Source organism: Aspergillus vadensis (assembly GCF_003184925.1).
Source record: "Aspergillus vadensis CBS 113365 unplaced genomic scaffold BO88scaffold_31, whole genome shotgun sequence".
Classification (NCBI taxonomy): domain Eukaryota; kingdom Fungi; phylum Ascomycota; class Eurotiomycetes; order Eurotiales; family Aspergillaceae; genus Aspergillus; species Aspergillus vadensis.
Genome location: NW_020292069.1, coordinates 121,652 through 137,511, shown reverse-complemented (window position 1 = coordinate 137,511; position 15,860 = coordinate 121,652). Strand labels below are relative to the sequence as shown.

At 51.7% G+C, this 15,860-nt stretch overlaps 8 protein-coding genes across 8 annotated transcripts; 3 read left to right on the top strand and 5 right to left on the bottom strand.

Moving 5' to 3' along the window:
* Nucleotides 1-28: 28 nt before the first annotated feature.
* Nucleotides 29-1,751, bottom strand: BO88DRAFT_429669 (nucleobase cation symporter-1 family protein; the record flags this gene model as incomplete). The annotated part of the gene is made up of 5 exons (XM_025709178.1): nucleotides 29-443; nucleotides 466-1,267; nucleotides 1,311-1,396; nucleotides 1,440-1,539; nucleotides 1,583-1,751. 5 exons carry the CDS (start codon nucleotides 1,749-1,751, stop codon nucleotides 29-31), a joined length of 1,572 nt encoding a protein of 523 aa, XP_025558110.1.
* Nucleotides 1,752-1,811: 60 nt separating this feature from the next.
* Nucleotides 1,812-3,701, bottom strand: BO88DRAFT_181237 (acyl-CoA dehydrogenase family protein). Its single transcript, XM_025701744.1, has 2 exons — nucleotides 3,215-3,701; nucleotides 1,812-3,170 (listed from the first exon to the last, which is right to left on the bottom strand). The coding sequence occupies exons 1-2, from the start codon at nucleotides 3,545-3,547 to the stop codon at nucleotides 2,181-2,183; spliced, it is 1,323 nt and encodes a 440-aa protein (XP_025558109.1). The 5' UTR covers nucleotides 3,548-3,701; the 3' UTR covers nucleotides 1,812-2,180.
* A 1,769-nt stretch (nucleotides 3,702-5,470) lies between these two features.
* Nucleotides 5,471-7,157, top strand: BO88DRAFT_181203 (uncharacterized protein). Its single transcript, XM_025701743.1, has 3 exons — nucleotides 5,471-5,840; nucleotides 5,892-6,162; nucleotides 6,246-7,157. The coding sequence occupies exons 1-3, from the start codon at nucleotides 5,726-5,728 to the stop codon at nucleotides 7,111-7,113; spliced, it is 1,254 nt and encodes a 417-aa protein (XP_025558108.1). The 5' UTR covers nucleotides 5,471-5,725; the 3' UTR covers nucleotides 7,114-7,157.
* Nucleotides 7,158-7,556: 399 nt separating this feature from the next.
* On the bottom strand, nucleotides 7,557-7,836 carry BO88DRAFT_181165 (uncharacterized protein). The gene has a single exon (XM_025701742.1). It carries the CDS (start codon nucleotides 7,758-7,760, stop codon nucleotides 7,593-7,595), a length of 168 nt encoding a protein of 55 aa, XP_025558107.1. The 5' UTR covers nucleotides 7,761-7,836; the 3' UTR covers nucleotides 7,557-7,592.
* A 131-nt stretch (nucleotides 7,837-7,967) lies between these two features.
* On the top strand, nucleotides 7,968-9,565 carry BO88DRAFT_397486 (alcohol dehydrogenase family protein). The gene is made up of 5 exons (XM_025705284.1): nucleotides 7,968-8,151; nucleotides 8,209-8,987; nucleotides 9,036-9,087; nucleotides 9,142-9,186; nucleotides 9,233-9,565. Exons 1-5 carry the CDS (start codon nucleotides 8,033-8,035, stop codon nucleotides 9,288-9,290), a joined length of 1,053 nt encoding a protein of 350 aa, XP_025558106.1. The 5' UTR covers nucleotides 7,968-8,032; the 3' UTR covers nucleotides 9,291-9,565.
* A 397-nt stretch (nucleotides 9,566-9,962) lies between these two features.
* On the bottom strand, nucleotides 9,963-11,244 carry BO88DRAFT_397483 (isopenicillin N synthase family dioxygenase; the record flags this gene model as incomplete). The annotated part of the gene is made up of 3 exons (XM_025705283.1): nucleotides 10,763-11,244; nucleotides 10,067-10,713; nucleotides 9,963-10,013 (listed from the first exon to the last, which is right to left on the bottom strand). Exons 1-3 carry the CDS (start codon nucleotides 11,145-11,147, stop codon nucleotides 9,963-9,965), a joined length of 1,083 nt encoding a protein of 360 aa, XP_025558105.1. The 5' UTR covers nucleotides 11,148-11,244.
* Nucleotides 11,245-11,519: 275 nt separating this feature from the next.
* On the top strand, nucleotides 11,520-13,597 carry BO88DRAFT_397480 (nucleobase cation symporter-1 family protein; the record flags this gene model as incomplete). The annotated part of the gene is made up of 6 exons (XM_025705282.1): nucleotides 11,520-12,019; nucleotides 12,067-12,171; nucleotides 12,219-12,594; nucleotides 12,651-12,793; nucleotides 12,850-12,920; nucleotides 12,970-13,597. The coding sequence occupies 6 exons, from the start codon at nucleotides 11,520-11,522 to the stop codon at nucleotides 13,509-13,511; spliced, it is 1,737 nt and encodes a 578-aa protein (XP_025558104.1). The 3' UTR covers nucleotides 13,512-13,597.
* A 135-nt stretch (nucleotides 13,598-13,732) lies between these two features.
* Nucleotides 13,733-14,989, bottom strand: BO88DRAFT_458139 (hmg-CoA reductase; the record flags this gene model as incomplete). The annotated part of the gene is made up of 2 exons (XM_025711027.1): nucleotides 13,733-14,591; nucleotides 14,679-14,989. 2 exons carry the CDS (start codon nucleotides 14,987-14,989, stop codon nucleotides 13,733-13,735), a joined length of 1,170 nt encoding a protein of 389 aa, XP_025558103.1.
* Between the last annotated feature and the right edge of the window lie 871 nt (nucleotides 14,990-15,860).

Sequence of the window (15,860 nt, the reverse complement as noted above, 5' to 3'; positions counted from 1 at the left end):
TAATAGTCTATCTAGTGTGATATTCTATCTAATGGGGAGAAATCTCGACTTCCTTGGTAGTCACCTCTACCGCCTCCCAGATACCTTCCTCGTCGTTGTCCACAGCTACCGGCCATGCCTTACATAGCCCCCAATAAACCCCCCCAGACACGAGAATACTCACCAGCCAACTCAGGGAATACAGATATACTGCCCCGACTGGCACCCCACTCTGCCCACACGCATTCGCCAGACCAGGCAGATTCGGTGCAATCCCGCAGATGAAGGCCGCAAAAGCGCGGAGGTTGAATCCCCGCGTGAAAAAGTGCGTTCCTCGCGGGTCGTAAAGCGAATGAACGCGCAGCTGTCGTCTGCGGATAATCCAGTAGTCCACTATGATGATGCCAGCCAAAGACCCGAGGAAGAGAGAATAGCCGCCGAGGAAGGAGGAAAAGGATGCCGCGCTGGACAAAGGTTAGACTTGACCGTTTAAAGGGAAAGATGCCATACTCTTCCTGGATGTACCATGGGCAGCTGAGAATGCTGAGCACCGCGCAAACATATGCACCTCGTCGTGCGTTGATGTATCGGGGAAACCAGAGAGATAGATCATTCGAGAAAGACACACTATTCGCAGACAGATTCGTTCCTATGGCCGCCAGAGACCAGCACAACGCGGCGAAGAACTGCGCGGCACGATTGTCCCACAGTGCAGCCACTTGTAGCGGGTTCCAGGTCTGAACGCCATAGATAATCTCGCTGGCAGAGGTCACTGTTGCACCGAGAACGCCGCAAAGCGAAACCAGAACTATCAAACCCAAAGCCTGCGTCCAGATGATTTGGCGAGGAGAGTGCGCGTAGCGCGTAAAGTCGGGCATATTCAATGCAAGAGTGGCTTTAGGCCCGATAGCGCTGGTCACGCATTGCAGGAAAACCACCGCCACAGGCGTCCCGTCGGTAATCTGGCTAGGTTTAGAGAAGACGGGACCGAATCCGTGGGCAGTGGCGACGGCCCAGACAAACAGGGCCAGGCCGAAGATGGGCATGATGACCATCTTCACTAAGAAGAGATAGCGGAGCTGAGGAATGTTGAGGTATAAGAGCGGGAGTTGGACGATAATGGCCAGAAAGAAGCAAAGCAGTTGAGCGGAAGTTATAGGCCCCGAACTCGGGAGGTGGTTGGGTAGATGTTCGAAAGATGGCCAGATGGCACTTATCATCGACGAGATGCACTCTCCGGTTTGGTAGGTTTGAGTGCCGAACCAGATAATGGCGACGAGCCCGCGGACTGTTCTGGTCAGACTAGTCGGTCGAGGGTAGAGGAGGCTTACTGAGAACAGCAAAATAACTGCCTCGCATGCCGTAGCTGGCACGGGTGAGAATAGGAAAGTTGATGCCATAAATCGAACCCACGTATCTGTCCCTGTTAGATCGTCCTCTATAATGGCATGGAAACCAACCCATCGAGCACCACTGGGATATACACGAGCATGTGGCCGATAACCACTGCCGCAATCGCCAGACCCGCGTTCAACCCTTTTGAGACCGATGTGGACGTGACTGTCCAATTAGTGAAATTCGGTTTTCCGCAGAGGAGACGTACCCTGGTACATGCTGATCGAGAATGCTTCCGAAATCCAAAACCCAGTCAAGCTGACCCATCCCCAAGTCCGCCGGGCTGAATCCCGTGGAATAGGATCCAGATCTGCATTGGAGTCGACTCCCGACACCAGGTCTCCATGTTTGACTTGTAGCCGCTGCTTCAGACCCATGATGCGCGTTGAATGAACTGGGACATTTCGGCAAGGGACCGTTATTTGAAGCTGCTTCCATTCTTGGTGCTGATAAGGTGTCGGATCGGCCGATGATAAGTACCGCGTGTGACGAGTCAGGGAAGCTGCGTGGCCATTGCTGGTACGCGTGATTACAGTTACCGGCGCTATCGAAGTTTATCAGCCAGAGCCCTAGTAGGACCGGTATTCGTTTTGCAAAGCAGATCAGTGGAGTCTCGTGTAGCCTGTTCAGCAAATCAAGATCAGAAGATAACGCAATGTTTGATAAGATTCCGCAGCAAATGGAACAATGGCAAATTCCAAGGCCTCAAGGAAGATAAGTTGGCAGCCAAGAATGCGATTGAATATGACATGTCACTGATACTAGTACTGTATACACCTTAGTTACCAGAATAATATCCAACCAGACTATATCTTCGACTGCTTCAACTTCTTCTCCCCCGTCTGATAGACCTTCACCAATTGTCGAACGGCTAGGTCAAGCAAAACATCCTCACTACCGCCCGGAATCCGGGCAGCTGGGACCTCTCGGAGAATCGACTCGACCAGCTCGCCCTGTCCGCTTTGCGTCAATCCGGCTCCTCCAAACAGGAGAACCGCGCACTGCGCACACTCATTTAACACCATCCCCGCCTTGGCCTTGGCGAGGGCAGTGATTCCACCCAGCTTGCGATCTCCTTCTTCCTTGGGAAGATGGCACAATTGGTAAAGGAGCTGCTCGACAAAGGCCCCCAACGATTCCAGCTCAGCGCCCGCCCTAGCTAGACGGTTACGAACAACTGGCTGGTCCATGAGCGTTTTGCCAAAAGCCTCTCGCTTTAGACAGTATTGGAAGGCGGTGGACAGGGCCACGCGAGCCTGGCGAGTGACGCCGACCGCGATCGAAAGGCGTTCGTGGTTGAAATTCGTCATGATCATTCGCATGCCGTCCCCTTCTCGGCCGACCAAATTCTCCACAGGCACCTTGACGTCGTCCAATTCAATGTAGGTGGTTCCACTGGTGATCGGGCCGGTGACCTTGAGCGGGCGCATCGTGACGCCGGGGTGTCCCTTCAATGGAACGAGCAGGACGGAGAGACCAGACGCTCCCGGACCACCGGTGCGAACAGCCATGGTCGCAAAGTCGGACCAGATCCCGTTGGTGATCCACTTCTTCGCGCCATTGACCAGGTAATACTTTCCGTCTGGCGTCTTGGTGGCTGTCGTGGTGATATTGGCAACATCGCTGCCTGCCTCCGGCTCCGTGATCGCGATACAGCAGCGTCTGCGACCAGTCAAAAGATCCGGAAGAAAGCGTTCTTGCAAATGCCGGCTGCCATACTTCAGAATAGGCGGAATTGCAAAGTTGAATCCGGCGTTCAGTGATGAACCCGGCCCAGCCATACCGGCTCGCGCCATCTGAAGTTGTCAGTCACGCCCTATAATGCACCCGGGATACCTACCTCGTCGAAATAAATTCCCGTATACATGTAGTCCCAGTCTTCCACCTTGACTCCCAGGATGTCGGCGATTTCCAAGCGCTTCAGCCAGTCCACGGGCAAGGGTGCGCCGATGTTCGGGAGTAGCATGTTATGCTCGCAGAATGTGTGGAAGACATGCTCGGGAACCTGTCCGGCCTTCTCATACTCGGCAGCATGACTGTGTAGATGTTCCCAGAAGAATTCGCGACAGGCTTTTTGAAAGCGACGATGGCCCGGCGAGTAGTAGGGCGAAGGGAGACCGCAGAGATATGGCGGCTCCGAAAATGGAATTGGGTTAGAAGACAGCTGCGACATCTTGCTGTTGTCCTAGTGTTTATTTGGGAACGCCTCCGTAATTACGTACAGAGTCTCTGGAGTGAGATATCTAGAAGGGGCTGTTGAGCAAGGAGGCATAAGCGGTATATCCGAGCCGGGTTAGCCATCCCCGCATTGGCAGTCAGCCTCGGTCCAGGCCCATTCCCGAGGTCAGTCACGTGCCCTCCAGGCCGTAAGAGGAGAAAGATCAACATGATGAGGTTCTCAAAGGTTGTTGCTTGTGAATAGAAGAGGAGGGAGGGTGAATGTGACGCGGACCGATCTGGAGGTGTCGTTCATCGTTGAGCACTACTGAGTAGGCAACTCACACTGCAACCCCAGCCCCTGCACCGACCGGGATTGGGTTCGGCCGGATCGCGGACAAGCTTGGGGAGTCAATTGGCCTTTGCTCAGGGACTGAATCACCACCGGAAATATTAAGAGATCCCCGACTGAGCTATATCTCTCGCATGTAGTGAGCCAGGGGCAGATGCGATAAGAGCGAAGGACAGCCAATCCAGCCGGTGCCGTTGGGCCTGCCATCGGGGATAGGTGCATTAGCATAGTCGGTGGTGGTAATCAGTTGTGCGCCCAGTGAGTCCGGGATATCCCTGGCTGAAAAGGATGTCTCATTCGGTGCGTTAGTCCATGTCCTTCTATGCCTTAGGACGGTTAGATGGAATACAAGGGTGCCTGTCGGCGCCCCGCCTGTAAATTGGCTGGAGGGGATAGACCATCTGCTCCGCGAGGGACCTGCATGAGAGGTGCCAAACCTGAATTTCTCACGTCGAATCGCGTTGGGTACACCGATCTGATTATATAGTATCCTCCTCCACCGGCATTCCACTTCCGACTGGTAGCTGAACCATGAATTGCTTGTCTGCTCGATTCCATGTTTCACATCGGATATCTGGTGCCAAATGAAAATGTGGAAAAGCGAGTCTCAGCTGGAGATCCAAAACGCTCTTTGCTGATTGGCGGGTAGCCGAGATCCGCTGCGGAGCGATTAGTCATGTGCCGTTGGTCGGTCACGCCGAGGCCTGTCCCAGTTGGGATAAGTGCGATCACGGGGCCCACGAGATCCCAAATGAATGAGACCCAAAAGGGCAACGCAACAAAGGTGGCATGATTCAACATTTAGTGAGGAAAGAAAGAGTGAGGGACATCTCAGCCCATCCCTGCTGCTATAACATACCCAACCCTACTACTCCGTATACCCTGCTTGCGACTGTTCTAGACACGCTGTGATCGACATAGTACATACCATGTATTATCGGGAGTGTAGCATTCAAGCGAGCTGACAATGCCGGCTACAGGAGCAACACCTTTGCATCAGCTGAAATGCCCCCCGGTGGTTGCCATCCTGCCTGCATCATAGAGCCGATCCTGATGCCAAGAAGCTGATGGACAGTTCGTTCCTTCGAGGGGACCAGCACAGACCGGCACGATCACAATTGGATGCGAGCGGCGAATCATGACTGGGACGGGACTTCCGACCTCTCCGACGTATTGGATCCTACGCGATGGGATCGTTTAGCGGGTCCACTCCGGCCAAACGGGCCCTCTGATGCCCTTAAATGTCCAGGGATCGCGACGGCGCAGCTGAACACTGGAGTCTGGGCCACCGTCGCGGAATCACCTTGGTGGGGACGCAATTCGTTGACTTAATATACGTGAACTTATTGTCTCCATACACAGCCCACCATTGGTCCCCCCCTTCCCCCCCAATCAATCGCTTCCACAATTGACGCTCGCAGTCAGCCTTCAGCATCCTTACCTAGTCGGATCACACCTTGCAAAACTCTGCCGCGGAGTTCCACGTATGCGGGTAAAGTAGTGGACCACCCTGTCAACAGCCCTCAAGCGTTGGATGACGGCACAGTTTCGGAATGACAAGCAGCTGTGCCAATCGCATGGCACGTCAGCCGCAGTCGGCTTCTCCATCGGTTTGGCGCAATCGGAGGCGCATGCTGGCCCAAAATCCTGCTAGGGGTCATTGGGCCGGCTAAATATAAGGACTCTGGGGGAGGGCTGGTCAGCAACACACTTTGCTTCTTTATTACCATCCAGACCGAGAGCGTGCAAGCCAGTTCTACCCTTGCTGACGTTCAGCGTGTCATTCCATACCCATTGCAGCCTACACATTCAATAGATTCTTCACTGCTAATCTGATCCGCCATGGGTTCACTGTCTCCTGTACAGGATGGCATCAAGCAGGTGACGCGGAAGGAATTGTACACTGATTTCAGTAAACGGATGGATTTTTTGCGGTTGTTCCTGGACTTCACAGACGGTATGATCTAGTCTGGTGATGGAGGGGACAGGTTGCTGATTATGACTCCAGATGATATTATTGTCTTTAACAAAGGCGCCAAATTCCTCAAGGCAGCCTTACCAGTACTTACTCACCGTCTCTACGCTAAAATGCTCGACTTCGACATAACAGCACGCGCCTTGCGGGTTCGAAGCACTGAATCCGAAGCCCAGGTAGATGAATACTTCACTCTGGACGGTCCGCACGTGCAGCGCAGGAAAATCTTCTGGAAGTGGTATTTGACCCGATTATTTTCCGACCCCAGCCGACTCGAATATTGGGAGTACCTGGATAAGGTTGGGTAAGTCCACTGAGCTGATCTCCTCATGCAGACTCTCGTGAACAAAGTCGGGCAGATGTACTGATGGCATATCGGGGTTTCAGAAAGATGCACACAGGTAAAATCTTGATGCACCCACTGAAGATCGAGTACATGCATATGAACACATGTCTGGGGTACGTCAAGGAGCTCGCATACGAAACAATATCCGGACACCCAGAGATGTCGTATCCGTTCAAGTTCGCTCTGATCAGAGCGTTTAATAAAATCATGACCATTCAAAACGACCTCATCTCGAGGTGTTATATCCGCGAAGGTCAAGAGTTTGACCATCACTCTCCGAACCCTGTTGAAGCGCCGCCCACGGGCGGAGCGCCGCCACACACCGACACTGGCTCGAGTACCGACTCCTGTGTTTCAGACACAAGATCCACCGCAGATACCCGATCGAGTACTGATTCCCGATCTATTCCCGACCCCCAATCTTACGCGGACATTCAACCCAACCCGGATGCGCGGTCATTACCCGAGACCAGGCCCAACACTGGTGGTGGGTCAACCGCGGAGACGGGGTCCATTGCAGAGTCGCGATCCAATGCCGACACGTGTTCCATACCGGATTCTACCGCAATCAGTGAAACATCATCCATGGCGAACGAAAGGCAGCTACATCCCCGGTGCTTAGTCCCTGGTCTGAGTCAATCGAGACCCACTTCCTCCAAAGGGTCTGTTCCCAGTCTACGAGATCGCAGCGCCAGTTTCGATCTATCGCGGGTACGAACTGCAAGTGACTCAATAAGCTCCTACGATCCGCCGTCCACGGCGGGTAGTAGCCAGCGGCTCGGTCCTAGTTATGCGGGCACGGCAACCGGGTTCACCTCGCCATTTACCGTGGACCAGCTGGGGCAATCGTTCGAGACGAAGATCTGGTCGGCGAAACCTAAACAAAAGTGGTTCAAAGCGTCTGAATAGTTGTTATTGGCTTTCCTTTGATTCCCCATGCTTATATTTTGAATTGTCTTCACAGCCGGGTGGCGTTTCATGCTTGGCGGATTATATCTATACCTTTTGCGGCTGGTGTGTATATATTTGAGTCTCATCTGGATAAAACATGACGAAATTTACTTTACTGAGAAGTGCACATATAATAAACTCCTACACCGATACGCCTGGTTATAGAGTCCTTTCCCCTAGAAAATCCTCTGCTTGCCCCTCGCGTAGATTGATCCGATACCCCGGTATCTCCGACGAACACCCCCTTATGGACTATATCTTCAAGCTAAGGAATGAGCATTACGCAAATCGCCTTCAGACTATTTGCGGGGCCCCCTAGTGCACGTAGCCGACGATGATCTGAAAACCCCCACCCTCGCCAACTCGGGATCCCGCCACCCCGTCTCGAGGTATGATCATTAGTGCCACCTGCTGGTGTTTGCGGTGACACTATATCCTTATACAGGGAGCACGCTTACAACGGATTGGTGTTCAACAATGTCCCAGATCTCGGTAAGTTCATTGTATAAAATATCGATGCTCAGCTTCTGGATATAAAAACTAAGTATCAGTAACTTACCCTGTGAAAATATATTCTTCCTCCGATAATAGCAAGTGCATAACATATCGTAGCCCGACAGACACCGAGCGCTACCATGAGCAAAGAAACAATATCTACAGTACTATATATAAGGACCTCAGTCACACGTTTCCGAAGTACTCAGATATGATCTGCAACATGTCCTCCTCATCCCGCCTTATCCCTGTCAACCGAGGCTCGGGGATACCAAAAGCGGGGAGTGGCACCACCGTCACAACAACACCACTTCATCCTCCAACGTTGCACATCTTGCAGTTCTCACTTCATTACTCATAGCCCACAACTGTGTCGACAATCATGCAGGCCGTTGTTTTCAAAGGTCCTCTCGAGGTTACTCTCGAGGAGCGTCCCATTCCTCAGATCCAGGATCCCACCGACGTGATCGTCAAAGTACGCTACACTGCACTATGTGGAAGGTGAGAACCCCAATAATAAAACACACAAAATTTATGCTAAAGTTCTATATTTCATAGTGAGCTACACGTCTTCCGCGGCCACCAGCCTTCCACAACCGGCTTCATCATGGGCCACGAGTTCACCGGAGAAATCGTCGAAACCGGCTCAGAAGTCCACAATTTCCGTACTGGTGACCTAGTCGTCTCGCCATTTACTGTGAGCTGCGGGGAATGCTTCTACTGCGTGCGAGGTTGTTCCTCTCGCTGCGCCAAGAGCCAACTCTACGGCTCTGTGGTCCTGGATGGCGGACAGGCAGATTACGTCCGAGTCCCGCTGGCGGACTCGACGCTGGTCGCTGCGCCGAAGGAAATCGATGAGAAGAAGCTTGTGCTGATGGCGGATATTTTCCCCACGGGTTATTTTGCCGCTAACAATGCATTTAAGGCGATGGATGAAGCTACGGTACAGGAGAGTACGGTGATTCTGTTCGGGTGTGGACCGGTGGGGATCTGTGCGTTGATCAGTGCACTGGAATATCGGCCGAGGCATCTCATTGCCGTTGATAGTGTTCCCGATCGGTTGGAGTTGGCGGGACGGTTGGGGGCCGAGCCGTGGAACTTCCAAACGCAGGCAGATGGGCTTAGAGAGAGGGTCAAGGAGTTGACCGAGGGAAGGGGAGCCGATGTGGCGATTGAGGTGGTGGGACACAGTAGTGCGCTGGCTATGGCGTTTGAGATGTTACGGCCTTGGGGTCGGATCTCGAGTGTGGGAGTGCATAATGGCGAGATTCCGTGGACGGGCAACCAGGCCTATGGGAAAAACCTACAGATTCAGATGGGGCGGTGTCCAGTTCGGAGTATGTGGATTCAGCCTTGAGTACATTCTGTTATGCTGATTGGTACAGGCACTTTTGAGGATGCGTTGAAGCTGCTGGTTCAGAAGCAGGATACTCTTGAGTAAGTTCGGTGGATGGATGCGGGATGTATAAATTGAACTGACAATGTGTCTAGTTTCATGGTAACTGACGTGCGACCACTATCGGAGGCTGTCCAAGCGTAAGTATATGTTTCTTATATATAGAATGAGGCTAATAACGCGCAGATACGACGATTTCAACCATATGCGATCGCAGAAGATCATTTTCGAAGGCAGTAAGTGAGCGTTTTCGGCGGTGAGGAGTTGATGGTGACGGTCGTTGAATCGTGCGGTAGAGTGGTTTGCAACGAATGAAAGCGTCTCATGTCCTTCCACTTAGCAGTCAAATTCATTTGCAAATGTCCATGATCCCAGCTAGATGCATTATGACTACGCTGTTAGTGTGTTGTCCGTCCGAAATCCTTGATGGCCAACCAGAAAAGGGATCCGTATGTGCCTTGATACCAGTCGAAGCTGCCCAGGCTGTAGACGATGATCCAGGAAGTAGTACTATCACTGAAAATACCGTGAACGGGAGACGTTCTGCTGAATGGACCCAGGTCACATGTCGGAGCCAGGCCAGCAAACACAGGCATGGCCCCCCAAGGCTATGCATCTTTTCACTTCATCCTCCTCTCACTTCTTTCTTGAAACAGTAAAGTGCTACAACAAGTAAAGTTATTGCTTTGGTTGTTATTCATAACAATTACAAAGGTGGATATAAACTTGTCTTGCATGAAATCTCTATTGAAGGTCAATTTTTCGTGAAGCAATGGTCTCAGCTGCTACCAGGAAGCTATAGACAAAGTGAAACACCCAAGAGAACGGCAATAACTACAGCGATCTAGACACCAGAAGGGGGTAGATACGTGATGATTCCCGGTTATAGTAACTAACATGTGCTAATACTCGATTCTCATGCAGTAGCTAGCTTCCCTTGAGCAAGAGCCAGTCGATCGCGGTGCCACTACTCCCGTTAGCCAAATCATTCTGCATAAGTGCCGGAGCAAATCCACCCACCTTCCCACAGGAGATAGGCTCGAAAAGTGCGGGATGTTGTTCATCAATACAAGATGGCACCACCTGGCACACCGTCTCAGGATTGAACCCGAAGAAAAACGGCATCGAATACCGTGATGTGCTTTGCCGGTTATATACTCTATGCACCGTGGATCTAAACCGGTTGTTGGATAAGCGCTGCAGGAAATCCCCAATATTGACGACAAGTGTCCCCGGGATGGGTTGAGCGTCTAACCATTCATCAGAGGATGACAAAACTTGCAGTCCTCCCGACATGTCCTGCCAGAGTAGCGTGAAGCATTGGATGTCGGTATGTGAGCCGATGCCGACGTCGATTCTATCTTCTTTGAGATCGGCCTCGGGTGTACCAGGGTAGTGGATGTATAGACCATCAGCGCCGGGGTGGGTGACGACACTATCAAAATAGTCCTCGGGGAGATCCAGTGCAAGGGCGAAGATACGGACCAACTTTCTCGCCAAGGCTAATCGTGCTTGCCAGAACGAAATGGTGGTTTCGCGAAAATTTTGGAGATGGGCGGTCCCTGCCCAGAGGGGCGAGTCATCCCAGATTCGATCTCCTGGGGTGTCTGGTCCTGCAGCTGGGTCATTGCGGCCGTTGTAGCGAAGGGAAAAGGTTTCCTTCCGGTCTGTCACGTAGTTAATGACCCGTCGCGCACTGATGGTAGTGAGGCTGACCCTTTGTCTCAGATTTGTTGACCTGGGTAGTTCCTACCGCGTGGTATCCATCCATATGCTTTAACTTGAAGTTGGATACCTTTTCTTTTTCCTCCTGCGGCTGATGAAAAAAGGCTTTGGCTTGTGTGAGAGCGCCCGCGATCATATCCTCGGAAATCCCATGATTCCTGATGTAGAAGAATCCTGTATTCTGAGCAGCAGCGCGAATCTTTCCCGCGAGTACAGTACGTGCGTCCAGGTCGCCATCAATACCGACAAGGTCAATCACAGGAATCTCATCGTCGCTCGGGAGGCGAGGAGGGGCAGTTGACACCCTGCGGTATTCCGGTCCGTTTAGCGTCAATAGCTCGACATGAGTATATGCGGGCGTAGCCATAGCAGTCATCGTCCAGGTCACCCGAACGGTCGCTTTCTTTTGACTTGGTCTGGCCTTGTAAGGCTATTTGTCCAGTTGGCCTCCTTCGTGGTTCTTAATAGCGATGATATATGTCCGATGGTGTGCTGCCACGGCAATCCCCGCAATATCTTTGGTGGGGAAGACGGTCGAGGCCGAATAAGTTGATAAGCAGGGCGATACAAACCTAACGCCTCATTGGCCCGAGCTTAAAAGGTAGTAGCACAAGGAGAACCCGCCAGGTTTGCCCAGATGATAAAGGAACCTTTCCAAGCCGTTTTAGGTCGCAGCCAAGAGATAACGTGTGTCCGACCGCTACAGAATCATGGCATTCCTTATCGGCTCATGTGGTCGGTTGAATAAATGCGGCCGAGGGCCTGCATCAATCTTCGTCAAACCGCAGATCTCAGAACTGACAACATGAGTTCCATATGGGAAGCGATCCACGAACGGTTGCTTGTCAAGAGTGTCGATCAAAATGGTAACACCAGGCCAGTCGGCGTTCTGGATAATGACTCGATCCGACCAACTCCAACTAAGGACCGAAAATGGACACGCCTCACATACCTCTTCTTCTGGTTCTCGGCTACGGCCAACGTGAGCAACTTGTACGCATCAAGCACCGGCGTATCCATGGGATTGACCATGTGGGAGGCCATCGCCTGCTCTTTTACTGGCCAGTTCCTCGCAGGGTGCCTAATGGCTCTCAATGGGCGGGCTGGTGCGATGTATCGAATCCCCTTTCCAGTCTTGTGTCGTTCTAGCTTTGGTCCTTGGGGTGCCCTCTGGCCAACGTTCAACCGGGCAGTAATGAGTATCGTCTGGAATGGAGTCAATGTCACCCAAGGAGCCCAGTGTTTATAGTATGTGTCGCGGTCCTTTCCGACGCATATGACTGAGACCGATTTAGTGTTTTCCTGCATGCAATCTTCCCATCAATCGCTCGTATCCCTGATAAGATGGGACCAAAGTCTGCCTTGTCGTCTGCGCAAATGATATGCTTTCTCGTCTACTGGTAGGTACAAGTCCACCCGATAGATGCGAGACGCTAATAGGCGACAGGCTTATCAACTGCGCATTCCTTGTGGTTCCTGTGCCTAAGATGAAGAAGCTTATCTACATCAAAGTAGTAGTCTACTATGGTGGCGCTTTCGCCATGTTAGCTTGGGTAGTATGCCTGGCTGGGGGTAACCCTCCTGCCCTTCACGAGGCTTCCACAGTTCATGGAAGAGCCAAGAGCTGGCTTATTTGCAAGTTCCTGTTTTTGGGACTGGCCAGCTGCGGGACCTTCATCTCCAATGCCGCGGACCTCCAGCGGTACGCAAGGAAGCCTAGCGACGTGATCCTAGCACAGGTCATCAGCTTTCCGCTCTCTGGACTACTAGTGGCTGTCATCGGCAACATCATTGCTGGATGTAGCAGAAGCATATTCGGGGAGGTACGTCTCACCTTTCCCAACGAATCTTCATTTAGGTCATATACTAACGAAGTCAGCTGATATGGAATCCCCTGACATTTTTGGACAAGCTGATGGATGGAGAAAGATACACGCCGGGCAATCGCGCTGCTTGTGCGTTCATTTCATTGGCATTCGTGTACTCGACTGTCTTTTCCGCCATTTTCGAGAATTCTATTCCGTGAGTATCCTATAGTTTTTATGGCAATCTTTTGGCTAATGACTCATACTTTGCAGTGCTGGAAACGACATTGCGGCTTTACTTCCTCGGTACATTACCGTTAAACGAGGCTTCTTTATCTGTGCTAGTCAGTATTGGTCAATGAGTCTAGTCTTGCAGTTACTAATCTGATGTAGTCCTGTCCTTCGCTATCTGCCCATGGTACCTCCTCGCCACAGCGGCCGTATTCATCACCTTCCTCTCCTCCTACCAAATCTTTCTCTCTGCTATCGCTGGTGTTTTGATATGCGACTACTACCTGATCCGACGGGGATGGCTTGACATTCCGGCATTATATACAGCACGTACCGATGGCGTTTACTACTTCTTTCACGGATTCAATCTACGCGGCTTCGGTGCTTATCTTGTAGCAGTTGCGCCGAACTTCTACGGTTTTCTAAACCAGATGGGCGTCAAGGCACCCTTGGGTATACAACGGTTTTACTTTGTCGCGTACCCTGTTGGCCTGCTTCTCGCATTCGGAGTGTATTACCTCGGGTGTATGGTTTGGCCTCCTGCTAAAACCGAGAAGATGAGCGGATGGAAAGAGCCAAAGGAATACTGGGACGAATTCGATCCCGACCGAGTAGATGGAGTTGAGGCGGTGATGGTGCTGCCGGTGGTTGTCAAAGACGAGAATGGTGCTAAGATGGGGTTGGCTGTCTCAAGCAAAGTCTGAATGGACTATGAAGCAGATTACTGTGAAGGTGTTGGAACGTCCGAGACTCATTACTGCCTCTTTGTGCAGGATTTACTTAAGTCGTGGAGGTAAAATACAGAGCCAGCTACCAGGAACATATAGAATTTCGAGTTGGAGAGAAAGGAGAACATCCTATTCAGTACTGCTATATATGAAAATTGTCGTTCGACGGACGTTGTTCGTGATCATTCAACTCTAAATCAGAGCTTTGCATCGTTGTCACCAACGGGCTTTCGGCGAAGGCCCTTATGAGCTTGGGTAAAGGTGTCAGTGTGCAGGGCCCCCGCAGTACTCACTTCCAAGGCAAGGGCAAACGCAGCTATTAACGCAGCGAGCCGACCTTTCCTTCCAGGTCCGCTACAGTTCATGAGTTCAAGAGCCTCTCGCTGAGGGCCCAGGTGTGTGCCGCCGCCCACGATGGCCACTGGGAGCGATGGGATGTACAACGACAAAGTTATCACCTTGGTTTCGTTGTTGTATTCGGGCACGAGCTGGTTCCAGCATGCTTCGGCGATGCTGGCGACATCTTGTCCTGTCGCGATGAAAAGAGCCGTCACGATGTTCATGGCGTTGATACTGTTGCCATGTACTCCTGCCCTGATGTTCGCGGACTGCAGCTGAGAAATTCCCTTGTACATGGCCTCAGATGTACATCCGAGCACCTCTCTAGCAGCCTCATCGGTAATAGAACCCCATGCCATGACTTCTACACCCCGTGGTTCCATCAGATGTGACCAGCTTCCTTTCTTGTCTGCCGACAGACCGGCCTCTATGAGGAATCCGCGAATCTTGAGCAGCTGAGCAACAGCAGGGCTTAACAGCATCTCGCGGCAGGCGTGGTGAGTGGCGATGGTGGCCATGTTCTGGCCGGCAGCGTCGCCACATGCATAGTTGAATTTCAGGTGGGTTTCGGAGCCCATTACCGTGGGCGTTACGGAAAGTAGCCGAAGATGACGACTGGTAGTCTCGGCAATCCGTTTCAGTTCAATATTGAAAGTAGGAATTTGCTCGGCAAAGAGTAGAGCGTCGGTGGGCGAATCGAACTTGAAGGCTGGGGTCCTAATGCCCAGTTATCATTTTTCCCGTTCGATTGAAGCTCTTCGCTGGCTGCCAATGAATGGATGGTTGTGAGGTTCGTACCTGGACATGGTATCACTAAGTGATGTGATGTGGACGCCCCCGCTTCGACTAAACGCCTTGCAGCCCCGACTACAACTGGCAATCAGGGCCGCTTCGGTGGTAGCCAGAGGAGCATAGACCTCTTCGCCCTTTTGCTCGCCGGCCTTCCCGATCTCCTGGACGAGCAGCGGGCCGGCCAATCCCACAGGCACCTGTACAGAGCCGATGGGGTTCTCAATATGAACTTGGGAGGAGCTTATAGAATGAGCGGTGATCTCCTTCAGGCCTTTGGTGACCTCTTGGAACTTGTTGGTCGTTCTTGTGGCGTGAGAAGACATGATCGGAGTGATCGAAGATAGCACAGCGATGGTGATGATATGGGGTGTTTGAGAAAAAATCCTATAGCCCGGCTTTATAGAGGAATACACCGGCGGTGAAATTACGGGCAACCCGAACTTGTTGCATACTACTCTCGCAGGAATTGACTATTGCATGTTATTTGTCATATTCCAATTCGCCACTGGCGCAGTAGCTTCATGAATCACCGATATCTACGTATTCATGAAGGCGCTACTGCACTCACAAGTAGTCTCATGCAGACTCAAGCTACGCTAAGCTCACGGATGTGGCGATTTCTATAATTGCTTTTCTTGCTATCTGGACATGAATTTATTTCCAACCGATCTTATTGGCTCGCTTGGATCAGCGACACGAAAAACGGAGATTCTGTCGAATCTCACCTGATATCTTGCTTGCTTTTTACGGGAAGACCCTGACAAATTGTAGGACCCAGCTTTCCCCTCGACTTTGGTGACCGATTGAGTAGATCGGTAGTTAACACTCTTACCAGCCGGGGTTTGATGTAATCCCCCTTGGGCCCAAATACGCGCCTGATTAGCAGCGATAAAGTCTGTATTGAGGTCTCTTTCAGCTGCTACCCTGACTTTCTGCCACGTTTGTGCAGAGAATACAACCGAAGAAACGCATATTTACCCTCCGGTCATATCCCTCTGTTTTAAAGGCAACGTTTTGGAATGTCCTGGCAATTGATCCTACCTGCTCCCTCCAATCTTACGTCCTGATACACCCATCTGTGATCTGATGCATAGTCGGCAATATGCGCTCATATTGGAAGTTTCACGACCGGTCTTGGTGGTATATTCCATAGGACATAATATATAATCTCAGATACCATCCCATGGCTTCACT